This window comes from Petromyzon marinus, chromosome 39, assembly GCF_048934315.1.
Source record: "Petromyzon marinus isolate PM22_M1 ecotype Great Lakes invasive population chromosome 39, UKy_Petmar_22M1.pri1.0, whole genome shotgun sequence".
Lineage (NCBI taxonomy): Eukaryota > Metazoa > Chordata > Hyperoartia > Petromyzontiformes > Petromyzontidae > Petromyzon > Petromyzon marinus.
In genome coordinates, this window is record NC_133705.1 from 16,024,949 (window position 1) to 16,044,889 (window position 19,941).

Here is a 19,941-nt window from a genome sequence, read left to right on the forward strand (position 1 = left end):
ACGAAAATAGCGCCCTTTTCGAGTTTGTTTAAAGTTACGTCTTTCTTTAAGAGGGGGAGGCGTGTGTATTTGTGTGTGTGTGCGCGTGTGTTTGTGTGTGTGTGCCTGTGTTTGTGTGTGTGTGCCTGTGTGTGTGTGTGCCTGTGTTTGTGTGTGTGTGCCTGTGTTTGTGTGTGTGTGCCTGTGTGTGTGTGTGCCTGTGTTTGTGTGTGTGTGTGCCTGTGTTTGTGTGTGTGTGTGCCTGTGTGTGTGTGTGTGCCTGTGTGTGTGTGTGTGTGCCTGTGTGTGTGTGTGTGCCTGTGTGTGTGTGTGTGTGCCTGTGTTTGTGTGTGTGTGTGTGTGTGCCTGTGTGTGTGTGTGCCTGTGTGTGTGTGTGCCTGTGTTTGTGTGTGTGTGTGCCTGTGTTTGTGTGTGTGTGCCTGTGTTTGTGTGTGTGTGCCTGTGTGTGTGTGTGCCTGTGTTTGTGTGTGTGTGCCTGTGTTTGTGTGTGTGTGTGTGCCTGTGTGTGTGTGTGTGCCTGTGTGTGTGTGTGTGCCTGTGTGTGTGTGTGTGTGCCTGTGTGTGTGTGTGTGCCTGTGTTTGTGTGTGTGTGTGTGTGCCTGTGTGTGTGTGTGCCTGTGTGTGTGTGTGCCTGTGTTTGTGTGTGTGTGTGCCTGTGTTTGTGTGTGTGTGCCTGTGTTTGTGTGTGTGTGCCTGTGTGTGTGTGTGCCTGTGTTTGTGTGTGTGTGTGCCTGTGTTTGTGTGTGTGTGTGTGCCTGTGTGTGTGTGTGTGCCTGTGTGTGTGTGTGTGTGCCTGTGTGTGTGTGTGTGCCTGTGTGTGTGTGTGTGTGCCTGTGTTTGTGTGTGTGTGTGTGTGTGCCTGTGTGTGTGTGTGCCTGTGTGTGTGTGTGCCTGTGTTTGTGTGTGTGTGTGCCTGTGTGTGTGTGTGTGTGCCTGTGTGTGTGTGTGCCTGTGTGTGTGTGTGTGCCTGTGTTTGTGTGTGTGTGTGCCTGTGTGTGTGTGTGCCTGTGTGTGTGTGTGCCTGTGTGTGTGTGCCTGTGTTTGTGTGTGTGTTTGTGTGTGTGTGTGTGCCTGTGTGTGTGTGTGCCTGTGTGTGTGTGTGCCTGTGTGTGTGTGTGCCTGTGTGTGTGTGTGTGCCTGTGTTTGTGTGTGTGTGCCTGTGTGTGTGTGTGCCTGTGTGTGTGTGTGCCTGTGTGTGTGTGTGTGTGCCTGTGTTTGTGTGTGTGTGTGTGCCTGTGTGTGTGTGTGTGCCTGTGTTTGTGTGTGTGTTTGTGTGTGTGTGTGTGCCTGTGTGTGTTTGTGTGTGTGTGTGTGCCTGTGTGTGTGTGTGTGTGCCTGTGTGTGTGTGTGCCTGTGTGTGTGTGTGCCTGTGTGTGTGTGTGTGTGCCTGTGTGTGTGTGTGCCTGTGTGTGTGTGTGTGCCTGTGTTTGTGTGTGTGTTTGTGTGTGTGTGTGTGCCTGTGTGTGTTTGTGTGTGTGTGTGTGCCTGTGTGTGTGTGTGTGCCTGTGTGTGTGTGCGCCTGTGTTTGTGTGTGTGTGTGCCTGTGTGTGTGTGTGCCTGTGTGTGTGCCTGTGTGTGTGTGTGCCTGTGTGTGTGTGTGCCTGTGTGTGTGTGTGCCTGTGTGTGTGTGTGCGTGTGTGTGTGCCTGTGTGTGTGTGTGTGTGTGCCTGTGTGTGTGTGTGCCTGTGTGTGTGTGTGTGTGTGCCTGTGTGTGTGTGTGTGCCTGTGTGTGTGTGTGCCTGTGTGTGTGTGTGTGTGCCTGTGTGTGTGTGTGTATTTGTGTGTGTGTGCCTGTGTGTATTTGTGTGTGTGTGCCTGTGTTTGTGTGTGTGTGTGCCTGTGTGTGTGTGTGTGCCTGTGTGTGTGTGTGCCTGTGTGTGTGTGTGTGTGCCTGTGTGTGTGTGTGCCTGTGTGTGTGTGTGTGTGTGCCTGTGTGTGTGTGTGCCTGTGTGTGTTTGTGTGTGTGTGTGTGCCTGTGTGTGTGTGTGTGTGCCTGTGTGTGTGTGTGCCTGTGTGTGTGTGTGTGTGTGCCTGTGTGTGTGTGTGCCTGTGTGTTTGTGTGTGTGTGTGTGTGCCTGTGTGTGTGTGTGCCTGTGTTTGTGTGTGTGTTTGTGTGTGTGTGTGTGCCTGTGTGTGTGCCTGTGTGTGTGTGTGCCTGTGTGTGTGTGTGTGCCTGTGTGTGTGCGTGAGCGTAGGGCCGCTCTCGTCTCTGTCAGCGGTGGGCCCGTGCGTCACGCACAAACAGAATGGGGAGACGCAAGAGGGCTCGGCTGTCGTTACAATCAGAATGCGTTTTTTTATGTTTATTCAAACTGGAGGAATTCGATGACCTAATGAAGCTCTCTTTGACAGATGTCAATTAGATCCCCGCCCTCTCCGGATCATCCCGCCGCCGCTGGCGCTCGAGATCTGTGCGTCGCATCTGTGTCACCGACCGCGCCAATGACGACGGAGCTCTCCTTGCTTCCTCCTCCGAGCTTTTGTCCACCCTCCCATTATCCGAATGAAACAAAAAAAAAACTCGCCTCCTTAAACCCGGCTTTCACTCGGCAGCTCTGTCCGTTTAGCTTGCAGGTTCTGTTAATTTATTGGCTTTCCATACGCATGGCCGTTGAGCTTCTTTCGCGCCGCACGTAGCCAACCGTGCTGATCGGAGGTGCGGTGGAAGGGCGACAAACTAAACACGAGAAGCATTTTTTAAATAAATGAGTTTGTCAATCGAGATGATGATGATTTAAAAGCGCCATAGCTCCGTTGGCTTCCTAACATCGGAAGGAAGAGCGCAATCCAGGCGGCCACAGAAGCGCATCTGAAATGCGCGCTCGATGCGGTGACCGATTTTGTTCGATGGGCAGCCGCTGCAGCACCACCATACACGGTGGTGGTGCATTGTGATCTGCGCACGAAACGCGCCACTTTACAAAAGTTAATAGTATTATAATTATTATTAACCCCCAGCGGCGAGACACCCCCCCCCCCTCTTCCCGCGTTCACCAACACCCCTCGAGCTGGCAGAGCGGCCGCTGCTTCCCACCGCCCGCGAGGGGGCGGGCGGTGGGAAGCAGCAGAGTTGCGCACCGGGGTCGCACAAGCCACTTGTCTCTCACGGGAGTAGGCCGTGAGGATGGGGGGGGGGGTGTAGGAAGCGGCACCCTTTACTTTGTCCTCATCCCTTTCCCTCAACCGAAAGGGGTCAGGGTGTCAGGGTCACGAGGTCGTTGACGCCGGTCCTTTCTGATGCCATCGCACCTCACCATTGCTTCCTTCCTTTCGTATGATCCTGGCAGCAGTTTTAAAATAGCCACCTGGCCTCCCTGGTCCACTCGTGGAGTCTCCCGCCGCCATGTGGCTCGAGGTCTTCCTCTTGGTGTCCTCTGACCTCTGGGTGCCACGAAGGTGCCTGGCTTGGTAACCTGCCCTTCGCCACTCTGCGCACGCGGCCCGCCCATTGCAACCTCCTTCTCACGGCATCTACAACGACCTTGCTCGCCCCGTCTTCCTCCAACCTGTACACGAGTCCCACCCATCGCACACCACCGCCTCCTCCTCCTGCTGCTGCTGCTGCTCCAGCTGCTGTGCACGTCCACACAGAAACACACTTTGAACGTGTGGGGGTGTCGTGCGCGCGCAGTCCTAGTTGGCACGGCGGGGGACAATAAATAAAAAAAAACACTTCGCTGCCGCCCAGGGAGGTAAGGACGAGCGCGGGAGAACTCAACCGGCGATCGACAGCGGGCGGCGAGCGAGCGAGATGGCGCGGCTCTGCTGCTGCTGCTGCGTGGCTTCACCAGCGAGGGGAGGTGGGGGGCTCCCTCGCCAATTACTTAGCGGGATCGAGAGCAAAGCGACCCACCGCGGCCTCCGCCGCGTTGTCGGCGAGCGAATAAATCACGAGCCCCGACTCTGCTTTTGTTTCATTTCTCCAGACGTGGCTAAGAAAGCAATATAACTCAAAAACTGTTGTCTTGTGCGCTCAGTGGAAACTTAAGTGACGGGGTCAAGCCTTAATTACGTCCGAAGGATCCCATAGGAAGGCCTGCTGTGTCTGATGGGAATGGGGGCGGGAGGGTGTGGGGGGTGGCGCTGGGTAAAGTTTGTGAGTCGTGCGTGCGGAGCGACGACGACGACGATGATGATGATGACGATGACGACGATGATGATGACGATGATGATGATGATGACGATGACGACGATAATGATGACGATGATGATGACGATGACGACGATGATGATGATGATGACGATGATGATAACGCCGATGATGATGACGACGACGATGATGATGACGACGATTCGCTCGGCCGTGCGCCTGCTGTGTGACCTCCCGGGGGGCATCGGGCAGCTCGTGAACTTGAGGGATGTCCGCTGGACCCCAAGGGGCGCTCACTGCCGCGGTCGCTCCAGGAACGTTACCTTCCCGCTCCCCTCCCCCCCACCCTCGCCCACCGTATGGAATTCAACCAGATGAGCAAATGGTTCATGCTGCAGTTTTATTGATAACGACGATAACGACCGCTTGCGTACTTTTCCGTGATTCTTCCGCACAGCCGTCTGTCGCAATTGTTTTAGTTTTTGTTTTCCGCTCGGTGCTCAGGGAACGGTATCCGACGTTTCACCCCGCTTGCTTTTGGGAGCTTCTTGAGGAACATGAAATTGAGTTCCTCCGCGTCGCACTCGGAGGTTTTTGTTCGGGAGCGGAAAAGGAACGGAAAAGGAACGGGAAAGGAACGGAAAAGGAACGGGATTCAGGAAGTGAACGGAATGGAGCCCAGGACGCGGCGTGAGCTTGCGGGCGCATTCGGAGATGCGTGCGGCCACGGTCAAGTTGCCTTGGCCCTCTCACAAACTGCGTTCCGGTCCTGCGATTTGGCTGCCGTGCCCCCAAGAGGTTGAAGAAGAAGCGTCCCTTACAAATATCTCGCAGAGCCGTGCGCCGCCCCTGCCCCTCGTCTTAGAGAATGGCCCTAAAACAAAACTAGAAACGCCGACAGCAAAAAAAAAAATGTTTGAAATCGCCCTCAATCTAAGCAAAATTGAGCCTGGCTTGCACTCGGATGGGTGGCCAACGGTGAGTAGCAAAGCGGTGTTGTGTGGGACGACGCCACGGGCACCCGTGAGGGAAACTCGACACAAAAAAAACAACAACCCCTCGTTGACGCTCTCACGTCCGTGCTCTCCCCGCGCCTTTCACCAACCCGCACTGACCAGCGTGGTGAAGTATGGTCACATAGCGCCTGGGGGCGGGGGAGAGGAAGGCCTCGCGTGGCGAGTCGCGAGGTCGCTCTGCGCTTTTGTTGGGCCTCTGTAGCCTCGAGACGTCGACCGATGCGGCCGGCAGACAGTAGCGGCGCAGAAGGTTGCGAACAAGAACGGCTTGCCGTGAGGACGTCCGCATGGCACAGCCACGGGCCAAACACGCGCGTGTTTGTGAGTGTGTGTGTTTGTTTGGACTGTTTGCGTGTGTGTGTGTGTGTGCGGAGCGTCAGTGTGGAGTGGTGAGCACACTTCGCTAGGAACCCGGTGAGGCGAGTTGGGTTCCCGCTCGCGCCCGATAACTGTGGCGAATATTTGAACTTCGGCCCTGGGGGCTCCCCTAGGTTGACTCGGCCTGAACTGAGTACAGTGCCTGGTGCAGTGTGTAAACAACACCACTGGGGATCACGAAGCCAGCGGCCGTGGCGCGGACGTTTTCCACCCGCGCCCTCGTGTGCCGGGCCCGCCACCCTTCAACGGTGCTCGCTTCGAGCACTTGCCCCCACAGCCTGTGAAAGGCTGTTGGGGGTGGATCTTCGTCTCTGTTATTGCGAACACATCATCCGTGGCGTTTTGTGCAAAGAAATTCCTTGTGCCATAATCTCCCTTCGGTTCCTGTCCCTCTCTCTGCACTCAAGCACCGGGAGAGAGAATGTTGAGGTGGGAAGGAAGGGAAAAGCAGCGCGTGATTATTATTTTTGTTTTGGTGCAAAACGGAGCGGCGAAATCGGCTCGTGCGTAGATGCTAGGCGGATCGCTGCATCGCGGGATCGTAAGAGATGGCGATGCGCTTGTTTGGGAAGGAGGATTTCATCCAGCAGTGGATTATTTATGGCCGATGATGGTGAGCCATTGTAAGTTTGTTGTTGCTCAGGGCTAAAAAAGGTAATGAGCAAGCTGTGGAAATTCCACATTCGTATGGCAAGAACCGTTATATGCATATTTACAAGCACGGTGACCCCTCCTCACTTTAAGTGGCGCTTAAAGCGGCGTGAAAAAGTGCCGAATAATTTTATTCCATTCCAGGAAAAAAATTGCGATAAATAAAATAGTGGAAATTGAGAAAAAATTGGCTGCGTTTGCGGTGACCTTATTTCAACAATGGGCTCGCAGAGGGTATTGGAATTAGACAAACGTTGGGTCGGGTTGCACGCTAAGGCCAAGAAGAGGTCACCCTTCACGCAACACGGTTATAAAAACATGTGAGTTCGTTTCGCCGAGTGTTGTTCACACGTGTGTGTGTGTGGTGTGTTTTAGCATTCATTCCACAAAACTTTCATGACCTCTTAAATAAAGAATGTGCTCACATTAACAGCGACTCGTGATAAATGAACTCGGACGCAACTTTTAAATCACGGCCGGGCTTAAAATAATTCTAATGTTTTTCCAAATGCGTTTTTTTTCGCTATTAATTATACATCTAGCGCGTGTCCCTTTGCGCAAAAAATAATCCCTCGCTTTAAAAAATGAGGCTCGTAAAATTTAATGGTGCAAAAGATGATTAATGCACTTTGTCCCACGGTTAGTTGTGCACGTGCGCGCGTGCGCGCACACGCGCGCGCGCGTCTGTACGAAGAAGTTTCAGACTCTGCGAGGTTTTCCCCGTTCAACTCCGCGCCTCGCGAACGCCGGATACGTTCGACGGCTCACGCCGTGACCAGTGGTGAAGTGGGAGCAGCATCCTTCTGATGACATGGTCTTAAGGTATAAAAAAAATTGTATTCACGTGACGCTTAAGTGGCCGAGCATCTAAGAGTTCTCTCGCATTGCATCTCAATCGCCCCTTTGCCTGCTGGTAGTTTTTGTTCTAGAGGTGTGGAGGGCACCTTGAAGACAAGCTGTCCCTCTGCGACACAACGTGACACGTCACCCCCAACCTCGTGTTGGTTGCTATTGGTTATTGCATTTAAGTAATTTCAATTTATTTTCATGATTATTATTATTATTTGGACAGTTTGGATCATGACATTGATAGATATGCCCAAATCTTTTTTATAATGTACGTCACAGTGTATTTCACGACCACTGCGATGCTGACGACGCCTATTTACAGATAACGCTCAAACTCTGCGCTCTTGCATGAATTTCAGGTGGGTCAATCCGGGTCATCAATACAGATAATATTTCCACACTCGACACTCCAAATGCAGCATCACTCCTGCCTTGGCCGCGTCTACTGCAAATGTTGAAAGAGAGAAAAAACCTACACAAACATTTGTTGATTCATTTTAGGCCGAGTTACTTCCTCAACGTGCCAAGTCGGTGGCTGCGCTTAGATGTTTACAATCGCCGTGTCGCATCGTGAACCTGCGAAACAAAACTCGCAACGACTCTAACAACAACACGCTAAACACACGCGGACTTAAGTGTTGCGAGCGCGCGCACGTGTGTACACACACGCACACTTAGAGGTGAACACACACACACAACGTGTTTGAATTGAATGCCCATATGCAACAAGCGGCCGTTTGGCCTGTCATTGTAAACGGAGTTTGTCCACCACTGACATGGATGTACCTGCTGTGCCAACCTCTTCTGCATTAACGACGGAACATCTGCAAATGAATATTCTCTGTTTAACACCGTAAGGACGTGACACGTTCAGAGGGATTCCAGTAAATACACAATGCAACTGTGCCGGTAATACTCTTTGGAATCCGATGAGCTAGAAAGCTTTTTTTCATAGATGTCCAGTACGGACAGGTCAGAAGGTTGCAACAACAAACAGCAAATAATACAAAACACGATAGGAGTGCAAAGAATTGTAAAGGTAAACAAATCACTTTAAAAATATATGTACAAATGCATATTCTTGGTTCTTTCGGTAAAGTCACGTAGAAGGGAAACAAGAATATGAATCCCTGCAGTCACGAAAGCTTTGTACAAATACAATTGAGCATTTTTTTTATCTTACCAGGTCAAGCCTACTGAGCTCTTAGCTGCTTTTTCACAAGCGACCTGGCCACAAACGATAACTCATGTGGAAATTTACAGCAGCAAAATCATCGGACAGTTCCAACCACATGCTAACAACGTTGCACGAAAGGTGGGAACAGGCCGGTGTTTAGTTCCAACTCGGCCTGTGTCACTTCACCCTCATCGAAACTAAAACTAAACCATTTTACATTTTACCAGGTAAGACCCCCACTGAGCTATACAGATTATTTTTCAGAAGCAACCTGGCTATCACAAATTATTGCTCAGCGAAGTGGCTTATCACGTGGGAGTTTTTTGCAGCCAAGTACTCTTAAGCACACGTTTCTAAATATGTGAGGGAAAAACCGGAGGACCCAGAGAAAAATCCACACTCCCAAGGGGAGAACATGCAAACTCCAAATATGCAGCAGACGTCCAGGTCGGGATCGAACCCACGACCTGCTGTATACCAGGCGATGTAATTAACATCTCCTAGCCACCGTGATGATGATGATGATGAGAGAAAGAGACGCACACAAATTCCCAATATACAGCAGGAGTACATGGTCGGTACCGAACCCACGGTCTCATGTATACCAGGCGAGGTAGTTAACATCTCCTCGCCACCGTGGCGCCCTCTGTGTGAATTCTTCAGCTTTTGTTCCAGGTTTGAAGTCTCCAGATCAAAGCAGGCGATACGCACCGTGGGAACAAAATCATTGCTCCTTGAGCCACCTTTGCTGCGGTGATTTTTGACTCGAACATTTTTTACTTTTCCAAAACGCGTAATGCTGATTAGATTATTTATATTACAAGCCTCCACATTTGGAATCAACATGCGTTTACAGTATCTGGCTGCTATACATTTCCACATGAAAGCCACTTCGCTCAGCTATAATTTGTGGCCAGGTCGCTTCTGAAAAAGAGCTATGAAGCTCAATGGGCTTCACCTGGTAAAGTAAATAAGTTGAGTTAAATTTGTAGTGATTTGATTACCTTTCCAATACTTTGCACTCCTGTCGTGTTTTGTATTATTTGTTGTTGTAACTTTCTGAGCCGCCCCTACTGGATATCTGTGGAAATATTGCTTCATAACTCATCAGATTTCTCCAGGATAAATAAAGATTCTGCTCCGTGCCATTTGCCAATTGTATCCCCTCCGTCAATTTATTTTCCTTTGTTGGTGAACTTTAAATGTCACCTGGTATACAATACAGTGATAGCATTATTACTTGAAATCAACTAACTTGTTTTGCGCTCTGAACAAGGGCCATTGTCCGAAACGTCACCTGTTACATATCTTGTTTCTCTCCTTTTAAGGCCACAGTGTTCTTGATGAATGCGTTGAGTTTCATTTGCCACTTGTTGTCGAAATCACTTGTGGTTTGGACGTGGTAAAAGTGCGCTCGTTCATATTTCACTCCGTCAGTGCGTCAGTCCGTCAAAAGCACTCGCGATCCCACGCGAGGCATCGGGTTACAAGGTGACCAAGAACAAGCAGGGCAACAGACGATTGTTGAATCCATCTGTGTTCTGCCTTGAGTGTTCACCCCCCCCCCCCTGCCCTCCCTCCCCCTTCATTTGCGTGGCTTTATCCGGACACTGCAGTTGCTTCTCCAAATGTTAAAACATTCAATACGAACATTCATCTATGGAATTAGTCCCAACGTCTCAAAGTAGGATCCTCCTGAAGAACGTTTGAGACTCCGTGAGGCTCCCCCCCCACCCCCCCCCCCCCCCCGGATAAATAAATGAGATGAAGATCCCGAGACAAGCATAGAGTCCAAATTAATTGTATAGAGACCCATAGACTCACACTGAGACCTGTGCACTCGCATAGATGCGCTTTTACGGCCGTCTGGAACGCTCTTATCTGCCGATATTAGGAAGCCACTGGACCTACGCACTTTTAAATCTAGATTGAAATCTAATTTCTTCAGAACTCCTTGTCGCGTTTAGTTTTGTTGTCCTTATCCCGTACCTCCGATTGACACGTTTGGCTACGTACGATGCGAAAGAAGTTCAGCATACATACGTAAACTCGCATAGAGACCCATTGATTTATTCTTTCTATTCTTCCAGACTGTGACCAAATCATCTGGATTGTGCCCGATCTCATCATATGCAGGATGCGAAACAGGGCTGAGCCTGGATAGATTGATTTGGGAATCGCCAAGCTTGACAATAGGTGCTATGAGCTGTGGGGCAATGCAGTCAGAAGGCAGAGCAGCAAAAAATCCATTGCTGTACCGAACTTCTATGTTGCCACGATCTGTGCCTTCACGAACTCGCACCGACCGGCGTGTTGAACTATGATCCAACAACCATCACAGCCCACGCCTGCCGTGGGGGAGGCCCTTATCCACCAGTGGATTGGCAAAAGAGCTGTAACATATGCTTTCATCATTATCATTACAATTTTTACTTTGTCATCACACACGGATTCTACTGTGACGTGGAGTCAGCCCTGACTGCTGCCTTGTGCAACGCCGTGCAATAGAAGGTGTGGAGGTGTGGGAGGGAGGTCGCCATGGCTGGTTGGGTGGGTGGGTAGGTTGGTGGGTGGGTGGCGAGGTGCAGGATTCCGAGCCTTTGACCCGCGACCATGACGAGGAAGAGGAGGAGGTGTCTCTCGTGGGAGAGGAGGAGGGGTGCTGAGGCGGGCGGTGGGAGGGGAGGGTGCGAGTGGCACGGCGGTCGCGCCGTCCGGCTCCACGCGAGCTTCGTCAAACGCCAAAGGGGAGGAAGTTTCACGGCCACCGACACCACCGCGGCGTTTTTAGAACGCGCGTCGCCCGCCGATCTGCGCACTTGACTCCCGTTTCTAACTTCGTCTCCCCGTCGCACCTTTCATAACTCGTCGCGCGTCTCGCTCTTGGTCACGGCCACGAGGCTCCTCCAATCCCTCCGATCTCTCCGTGCCGCGCCTGCGTGGATTCCCCAAACTTTAAAGAGAGAGAGTGAAGAAATGGTGTAACTGCAACCGGGTACGTGCTTTGCTCATTTCACATTTTAGCCGTGTGCGTTGAATCGAGCGGTCAAGGTGGTTGTCATCGTCATCGTATTTGTTGGTGGGCTTGTGTTTTTTTGAACTGGCGTTTGTCACAAGCGCTGCGAGCGGGAAGGGAGTGATGGAGGGAGGGGACTGATCGTGAACTTTTTTAGCGACTGTCGCGGAGTTTGTTCCGGCGTTTGCTTTTGGCAGTGACCGATCGCTCACCGGCCCGGCCGCGTGTATCGAGTTTCACATCTTCGCGCTGACCACCGCCACGAGCAGCCGGGCTTTGGGGCGTAATGCGGAGCGTCACGCTTAGACGTTTAATCTCGGATGAACACGCGCGTTCAATTTTTTTAGGAAGTACAGATTATTTACGCGCTGCACTATTTTTTTTTTCGTTTTATCGTCTGAACGTTCCTCGTACGGGAGCTTCAACGCTTGCGATGCTTTTATTTTATTTGCGTAGTAGAAAATTCTAAAATTGGTCGCGTTTTTATATTGTTGAACGACTGAAAGTACGCAAGCTCGCTTGTATCGCGTGGTGTTTATGCTTTGCGGCAGCGTGCGCTTGGAAAATGTATCTCGCTTGCTGAGTGCTACGCGATTTGCGGTTGATGACTCACGCTGTCACAGAAGTTAGAACGCGTGGTTAATGTGATATTATTTATAACACGTGGTTAATGTGATATTACTTATCACACGTGGTTAATGTGATATTACTTATAACACGTGGTTAATGTGATATTACTTATAACACGTGGATAATGTGATATTATGTATAACACGTGGTTAATGTGATATTACTTATAACACGTGGTTAATGTGATATTACTTATAACACGTGGTTAATGTGATATTACTTATAACACGTGGTTAATGTGATATTACTTATAACACGTGGTTAATGTGATATCATTTAGAACGCGTGGTTAATGTGATGTTACTTATAACACGTGGTTAATGTGATATTATTTATAACACGTGGTTAATGTGATATCATTTAGAACGCGTGGTTAATGAGACATTATTACTCACACGTGGATAATGTGACATTTATCACACGTGGATAATGTGATATTACTTATAACACGTGGTTAATGTGATATTATTTATCACACGTGGTTAATGTGATATTACTTATAACACGTGGTTAATGTGCTATTATTTATAACACGTGGTTAATGTGATATTATGTATAACACGTGGTTAATGTGATATTATTTATCACACGTGGTTAATGTGATATTATTCATAACACGTGGTTAATGTGATATTATTTAGAATGCGTGGTTGATGTGACATTATTTATCAAACGTGGTTAATGTGATATTATCTATCACACGTGGTTAATGTGATATTATTTATAACGCGTGCCCTTTCCTCGTTATTCTCGAGGAAAGGGCACAGACGGCGAAGTTTAAACTTCGGTGCGCAGCAGGCAAGATGGAAAAATAAGTTGACAAACACTCGATTATGAGGACCCTTGGTGTAGTCGCTTGTTTTCCCAATCTGAAATGTGTATTGTAAATATCCGTGCCTGGGCTCACGGGATCGTGAGCCTGTGATAGCGAGCGAGCGTTGGCCCTAAATTGTATCCACATCGTCTTGGAAGGAAGAGGGAACGCTTTGCTCTTCATTTTACGAACGAAAACATGGGGACGCGGATTCGCTTTTGCACGTTGTGGAGTTAACTTGGAGGCGTACACACGTGAATGCTCTGCGTAAAATGTCTTTCTTAACATAATATATACACACACACGTTGAACTTATATCGCACCGTACGTAGCCGACTCCGTCGGTAAATATACTACGCAGAAAATCATTCGTATGCCAATTTAAAAAGTGCTCATCATCGAAAAACACAAAAAAATGTGATTCTCATCAGGAACCCTCCCCATGGCTTAAGGCGCAGCCTCCAACTCGTCTTGTCCACTCGGTCTCTCTCTTGCGGCCTCACTGGTGGTGATGCACTATGAAGAAGGTCCACTGAGCGAAACGTCGCCTTTTGTATTTGTTCCTTCTAACGCCACATACACACACGCAGAGTTGTTGTTGTTGTTGGCGAGCGTGTTGAGTTGTTGCTGTTGGCGAGCGTGGTGTTGTTGTTGTTGGCGACCATATTGAGTTGTTGTTGGCGAGCGTGTTGAGTTGTTGTTGCTGGCGAGCGTGTTGAGTTGTTGTTGACGAGCGTGTTGAGTTGTTGTTGTTATTGTTGGCGAGCGTGTTGTTGTTTGCGAGCGTATTGTGTTGTTGTTGACGAGCGTATTGTGTTGTTGTTGACGAGCGTAATGAGTTGTTGTTGTTGTTGGCGAGAGCGTTGAGTTGTTGTTGTCGAGCGTGTTGCGTTGTTGGCTGTGCTTGTTCACCACTGCCAACGCAGCAGCAGCATCACCAGACCACGTGTTTAATATACCAGACAGAGTCGTTCAGCATCCTTTGAGATTAAGAGACTCAAACAAATTTCTTCTCAAATTACCTTCATTATTATTGTTAAAGATATAAAATTGTCCATTAAAAAAACATCCACAATGTATAAACAGTCCATCAGATTTTAGCTGGTGAATCAAGTTACCCTGGTACAATATTAAGCTGTTATTGTGCCGGCCATATTATTTATATATTAATTATTGCTATGCTGTATTTAACGATAGTAGTTTACTGAGTGCATATAATGAAATATTGTATCATCCACTATATATAGATTTGTGTGTGTTTGTATGTTACGGGTTTAACTGTGTATGTTATGTCATGTGTTTGTGTACACACGTATTATTTTCATTTCTCTGTCAATAAACACAACCCGAAAAATGTAATCGCGTGCAACGAATTGTTAAACACTGCGGCTAGTTAAATAAATGTTTTTAACCTTACAACTCGTTTCTGATTTTAACGAACCGGTTTCGCGAAAGCAAATATAAATGGGGTTGACATCCAACGTCAAATTGTTATTACACCAGTGTCAGTATCAGCCCATGGTCTATCCGCTGTTGAGTGATGGGCGATCCTGTGATGCCACGAGACACGTCTATGGGTCGTCCCTCCTCCTGCTGCTGCTCCTTTTGGCTGCCCCCTCCCCCCCATTTCCATCGCTGGTCTCCTCCATCAGCCAAACGGCGGCGCCCCCTCTCGTAACGGTGTCCTGACGTCCGACGGTGAACGCGATGCCTTTCTGTGACGATGCCGTGATGCGTGCGTGCGTGCTTGATGCGCGTGGTCTTCCCCCGGGCCTCGGCGACATTGCAAACGCGCGCGCATCTGTCCGTCCATGCTTCTTTGTGTAGTTTAAGGATCTTGTTTGTTGTTGTTGTTGTTCCCGTTGAAAACATCGTCAGCGTTCAGCCGCAATATCCCCACGCCTTCTTTTCGTTGTTAGAAAATCGATTTCGCACAAAAGCGCTCCGACATAGCCGTCATTCACCTCTTCGTGTCGTCGTTCTCATCCCCCACCCAACACAATTATATAGTTCGTGTCATCGTTTTCATCACGAATGTTCTTCAGTGTTTTAGCTCAAACACCTGCCGCGTTTTAGACCTCTCCCCCCCCCCCCCCGCCGCACCCAACACAATTATATAGTTCGTAACATTGTTGACTCATATTTTGCTTGTGCGCATCTGGGGCTGTCGGGAACGCTCTTCCGTCTGATATTAGAAAACCACCGGAGCTGTGCGCTTTTAAATAATCTCGATTGAAAACTGACTTCTTGAGAACTGATTGTTGTGTTTAGTTTGTTGTCCTTCCCCCGCATTTCCGATTAGCGCGGTTGGCTACGTACGGTGCGAAAGAACAACTTACATACACATCAGTGGGGTTTGTATTCAAGTCCATCGTGATTGCTTCAACGTAAGATGAAAATCGCTTGCATGTGCAGGTACCGTTTTAATATGTATACATGCTATTGAAATAGAGCTGCTAAGCGCAATGCCCTAACCCAAAATAAACTGACCGACCGACGAAATAACACAAAAATTATTCTTCTTTCGAATCGGCGTCTGTTTGCGAAGATAAGCGGCTGAATTTTGGGAATGACAGCAGAAACATTTATGCGGAAAATAATGTATTAACAGTCGTGTTCTTACGTTCACAAAGTGTGTCTTCATTTCCGTTGGTTTAATGTGGTTGCCCGCAGACAGGGCTGTGCGGCTCGTTTGTAACAAATGTACTCAAGGATGTCCATCGTTGGAAGAGATGTAACCAATAACTAAACCAAAGCACACGTACGAAGTGGCTGCATCTCACAACCACTGCTTGTTCATGAACATTAACTGGGCTCTACCACTTATGTGGATACAACCTGTATGCTCTATTAACACCTTGTTGTCATTATTGTTAAGACAGTCGCACGGACTTTGAATAAAAAAGCGCAACCAATTAAAAGTTTGTTTTTATCGGATGTGCCGAGATTACAAAGACAACGTAAATACTAAACCGGTTAACCACAGACATTCGCTATATAATCGTCGACAGAATGAGTGGTTCGCAGGAGAGCAGGAGTTGAATGCTTAGTGAACGGAACATTATTTGGTAACATAAGTGCCTGGATAGTTGCTGTTATTATAAGCATACAAATATACCACCGTTTAGAATTTAAAGAATACTGTGATGTATGTTGAAGTTATTTCACACCGTACGTAGCCACCCGTGATAATCGGAAGTACGGGGGAAGGACAACAAACTAAACAAACAAAAAACCGGTTAAAAAATCAGTTTTCAATCCAGCTAATTTAAAAGGGCATAGCTCCAGTGGCTTCCTGATATCAGGAGGAAGAGAGCGTTCCAGACGGCCGCAGAAGCGCATCTGAAAGCGAGCGATGCGGTGACCGACTTTGTTCAGAGGCCGGCCGCAATCTGCAGCGAGGATGATCGGAGTTCTCATGATTGTTTTAGCTGCTTGACGAGCTCAGCGAGGTATCGTGGTTCATTTGTGGCAAGCGCTCTGTGTGTAATTACGTAATAGAATGCAATTTTTTGCGTACAAGTTTTGTTTTTACAACGTAAGACTATTCTTGCAGGTGCCTAAGCGAGCAGGTGTTGAACTTCTCTACACCTCTATATATTCCTTCTGCTGCGTCGTGTCCACCCTGGTACAACTCAGAGCCCCGTGTCCACCCTGGTGGACACGGGGCTCTGAGTTGTACCACCGCTATTAAATTACATGTATTAAAAAAAAACTTAAACTAAATCAACTAGAAAGTCCTGAAGAGGTGTCTTTACCTCATAAAGTCGCCAATAAACTCCCCCTGAAAATAATAATATTAATACCGTCTCTTACACAATAATTCAGACCCGTAACAAACATTGCACTGTGATATTGACGTTCATAAAACGCGTCTTTCTTATTGATTCACGTATTTATTCTTAATTCGAATTGGCGTACTGGGTACGGTGTGGTATCTCGACGTGGTGATCGTCGTTGATTCGCTCCGAGCCGGTGGATTTGCGGAGGAGCAGGAGTCCACTGTTGCGTTGCAGGATTGTGTAAATGCCCTCCTGTCCTGTGCCGGGTGGGGATTCACATCCCTACGTATCCTCTTGGAATTTATTTATTTTATATCAGAGGCTGCAGACGTTTTGCTTCGATTAGCCATAAAAATGTTATCCTGGAGATATTGGATTTTAGTTTTGTTTGGTGTCGTGTACAGATGGTGTTTGCAAAGAGGTGAATTTATGTTCAAACTTTTTTTATTTTACCCCTCAAGAGAATCCGATAACTCATTTTGTTGCGAGAGACGTTCAGCAAGGGCGTAACGTCACGTATCGTCTCCAGGCCGTGCGGTGTGCGAGGAACTTCTTCCGGTCATTATTTCTCACACAAAATGCTCAATATCCAGAAATTATTTTGCTTATATATTTTTTTGATAACTCAACGAGGTTAAAATTATTGATGATGAATCTGCAAATAAAGCATTACGACTAAAGTATGAGTGATTTATGAGACTTGATCTTAACGCATTTCGTAACCAGTTGCCCTCAAATTAAAAATACTTGTAAAAGTACATGCAAGTCAGTAGTAAAAACAAAAGATGTAGTCTCAACAAATAATTAAAATTCACGTATTTATTTGATGCCAATAGATTACATAATTATCATAAGCCTTTGTGGCCATTAATTTAAACCGCCAATATAATGAACAATTAGTTAATTAAACAACTGTTTATTTTCGGAATTCATTTTATGCGCTGGCAGCAAATTCTATAAACAATGTGGCATTTCTTTGTGAACACTCTAGGTACCATTTATTTGTAATTGCTTCTTGCCGTACTGTGTGTAAGGCATTGCCAGTTGAAGAATGGCAACGGCATAATCGCAAGTGATCGTTTTAGACTTGACGACTAAAACGAAACGCATTCGCCACAACATAAAATATGGCATTCTCGTAATGGGATATTGCCACGCAGTGCTGTTGACAAATGAGTTGAGTTGTTTGTTGTTGTTGCTAATTGTGCTGTGTGCACCACTGCCAACGCAGCAGCAGCATCATTGCCAACATAATTTGTTTTAAGTTTGAGATCAGTTAAAGGATATAAAGAATATACCACTATCCCATTTTTATTTTCCCTCGATTAACATCGCAAAGCGGACCCAATCGCATCCACTGACAAGGACAGTTTGGGTGGGTGTGTCAATAGTTCCTCGTCGCAGTAAGGGGTATTGGCGCAAGGAAAACGATGGGATGGTGACCAAAGGGAAGACGCAAGAGGAATAGCCACTCGATGTACGTTGAACTTATTTTGCGCCGTGCATGGCCAACCGTGCTACTCTGAGGTGTTGGGGAAGGACAACAAACTTAACACAAAAAAGCAGTTATTAAGAAATGAGTTTGTCAATCTAGATTATTTACAAGTGCATAGCTCCAGTGGCTCCCTAATATCGAAAGGAAGAGCGTTCCAGACGGCCGCATAAGCGCACCTGAAAGCGCGCGATGCAGTGATCACCGTCTTTATGCAGAGGTGTAGCGATGGGATTTGTTCACGGTCGGGAGCCAGATGAACTGTGGACCCAGTGGATTGGTGATTGCGAGGCTGTCGTCCAGCAGTGGATAGACTGCGGCTCGTGGTGATTTCAAAGAAACACGTCACGTTATTGTCGTTGTTGTTATTGTTGTTGTTTTCTATAAAATAATTTGAACTTTTTTGGAGGGGAAGGAAATTCGTCAAGACAAAAGTGTAAAACCATGGCCACTTCAGAAATGTATTTCACAAACGGACCTCAGAAGCGAAGCCGGCGTGAGCCTGGGTAGTGCCTGGATGGGTTGAACCACCGTGCCCAGGAGACCAGGGCAGTGGGAGTCGTGGGCAGCAGAGGGCAGTGTGGCAAATTCCTTTCCTGATCTGCGCTCCTGCCCACCCCGACTTCTACCGGCCCCGTTCGGATAATCGTGGCGAAGTGCGGTCGAATCATCCAATCCCATGAACTAAGTTCTCATCCAGCAGTGGATTGACAAGGGGGCTGTGTGTATGCACATGCAGCGCTTGCCGGGTGGCGGGGTCTGCCCCTACCTGCGCGTGCGCGCGAGGCAGTGGAGCATTCACTCGCTCACCTGGGGACAAGCTTGGTCCCAGCGCGGGCAATAAACGCAACGCGCGCACGCAGCGCGAGCGTCGCATTAACAACTTCCACGTCGTAAACGTCAAACGATAACATCGGCATAAGGGTGTCCGTGACTTAAACTCAAACAGCCTAAACGACTTGGGGGATAGCGCCGGTTATAAACGGAATAAAGTGGTCGCGATCGCTGTGAGAGTGTGTGGTGCCCTTTTTCTTTTTAGATATTTTTAGTCGTGAGGACAGCCGCAATAAATGATGCTGCCAGTGTGTGCAGCTCGTAATCGCTGCATAGTTCATTAAATAATTACCACTCTGTGGGGAGTCCAATTAGCACGATTGGCTACGTACGGTACGAAAGAAGTTCAACATCCATTCATGCAAGTCGCCATTGAAAAATGTGGGACATTCACCACTGGCTCAAGCCTCGAACCGTTGCGGTGGCGGTGCATGCCCTGTAAACCACCGCTGTGGCTTGTGCAATGGAAAAGCGGTATTTCACAGGTGGCCTCGGTGTAGATTGTTGTTGTAGTAACTTGCTGACATGCCCCTACTGGAGGACGTCTGTGATAAAGAGCTTCGTTGGCTCATCGGATTCCTCCTTCATTCTAAATAAATATTCCGAGTTTCGGCCACTACATGTGTTGACCTGTCGCTGTTTTCGCCTTGTTTGTGTGTGCGTCTCTGTCCAGGGCTCGCAGGGGAACAGCCCCCCCGCCAAGCTGTGCGAAGACCCGGGCCAGAACGACTCGGGAGCTTGGGCGAAGTATGTGCGCTTCGCACAGGCCTGGGAAGAGGCCAACCTCGTAGCCTGGCAGAGCGGGGAGCAGGTGAGCGTGCGAGCGGCTGGGACGCCGGTCTCCTCAAACCCCCCCCCCCCCTCACCCACGTGACCGCTGCTCACCTGTGATCTGGAGGTGGGGGAGGGATCTTGGTCAGAGGTAGATGCAGGTGCGCACGTGCAGCCACCGCGTGGGGAGCGGTGGCGCAGCGGTTGGCGCGCTGGGCTGCGAACCCAGAGAACCCGAGTTCGATTTCCGCTCACGTGCCAGCACCGGTGACGAACATCTGAACCGGTACTGGGCTTCCCCTCGGTTGACTCAGCCTCAAATGAGAACAGGTGTGCTGTGTAAACATCGCCACTGGTGCTGGCCACCCACCTCCTCGTGTGCCATTCCGGCCTTCATCGGTGCTCGCGAACAGAATTTGCCCCATAAAGTCTAAGGCTATC

General features: G+C 48.6%; 1 protein-coding gene across 1 annotated transcript in view; it reads left to right on the plus strand.

The window, feature by feature from the left end:
* Positions 1-19,941, plus strand: part of LOC116950399 (MDS1 and EVI1 complex locus protein EVI1-A-like) — a 277,925-nt gene that overhangs the window by 214,588 nt on the left and 43,396 nt on the right. The window contains exon 3 of the mRNA XM_076072793.1: positions 19,403-19,540. Coding sequence (XP_075928908.1) covers positions 19,403-19,540 — 138 coding nt within the window. The remainder of the gene's footprint in view (positions 1-19,402; positions 19,541-19,941) is intronic.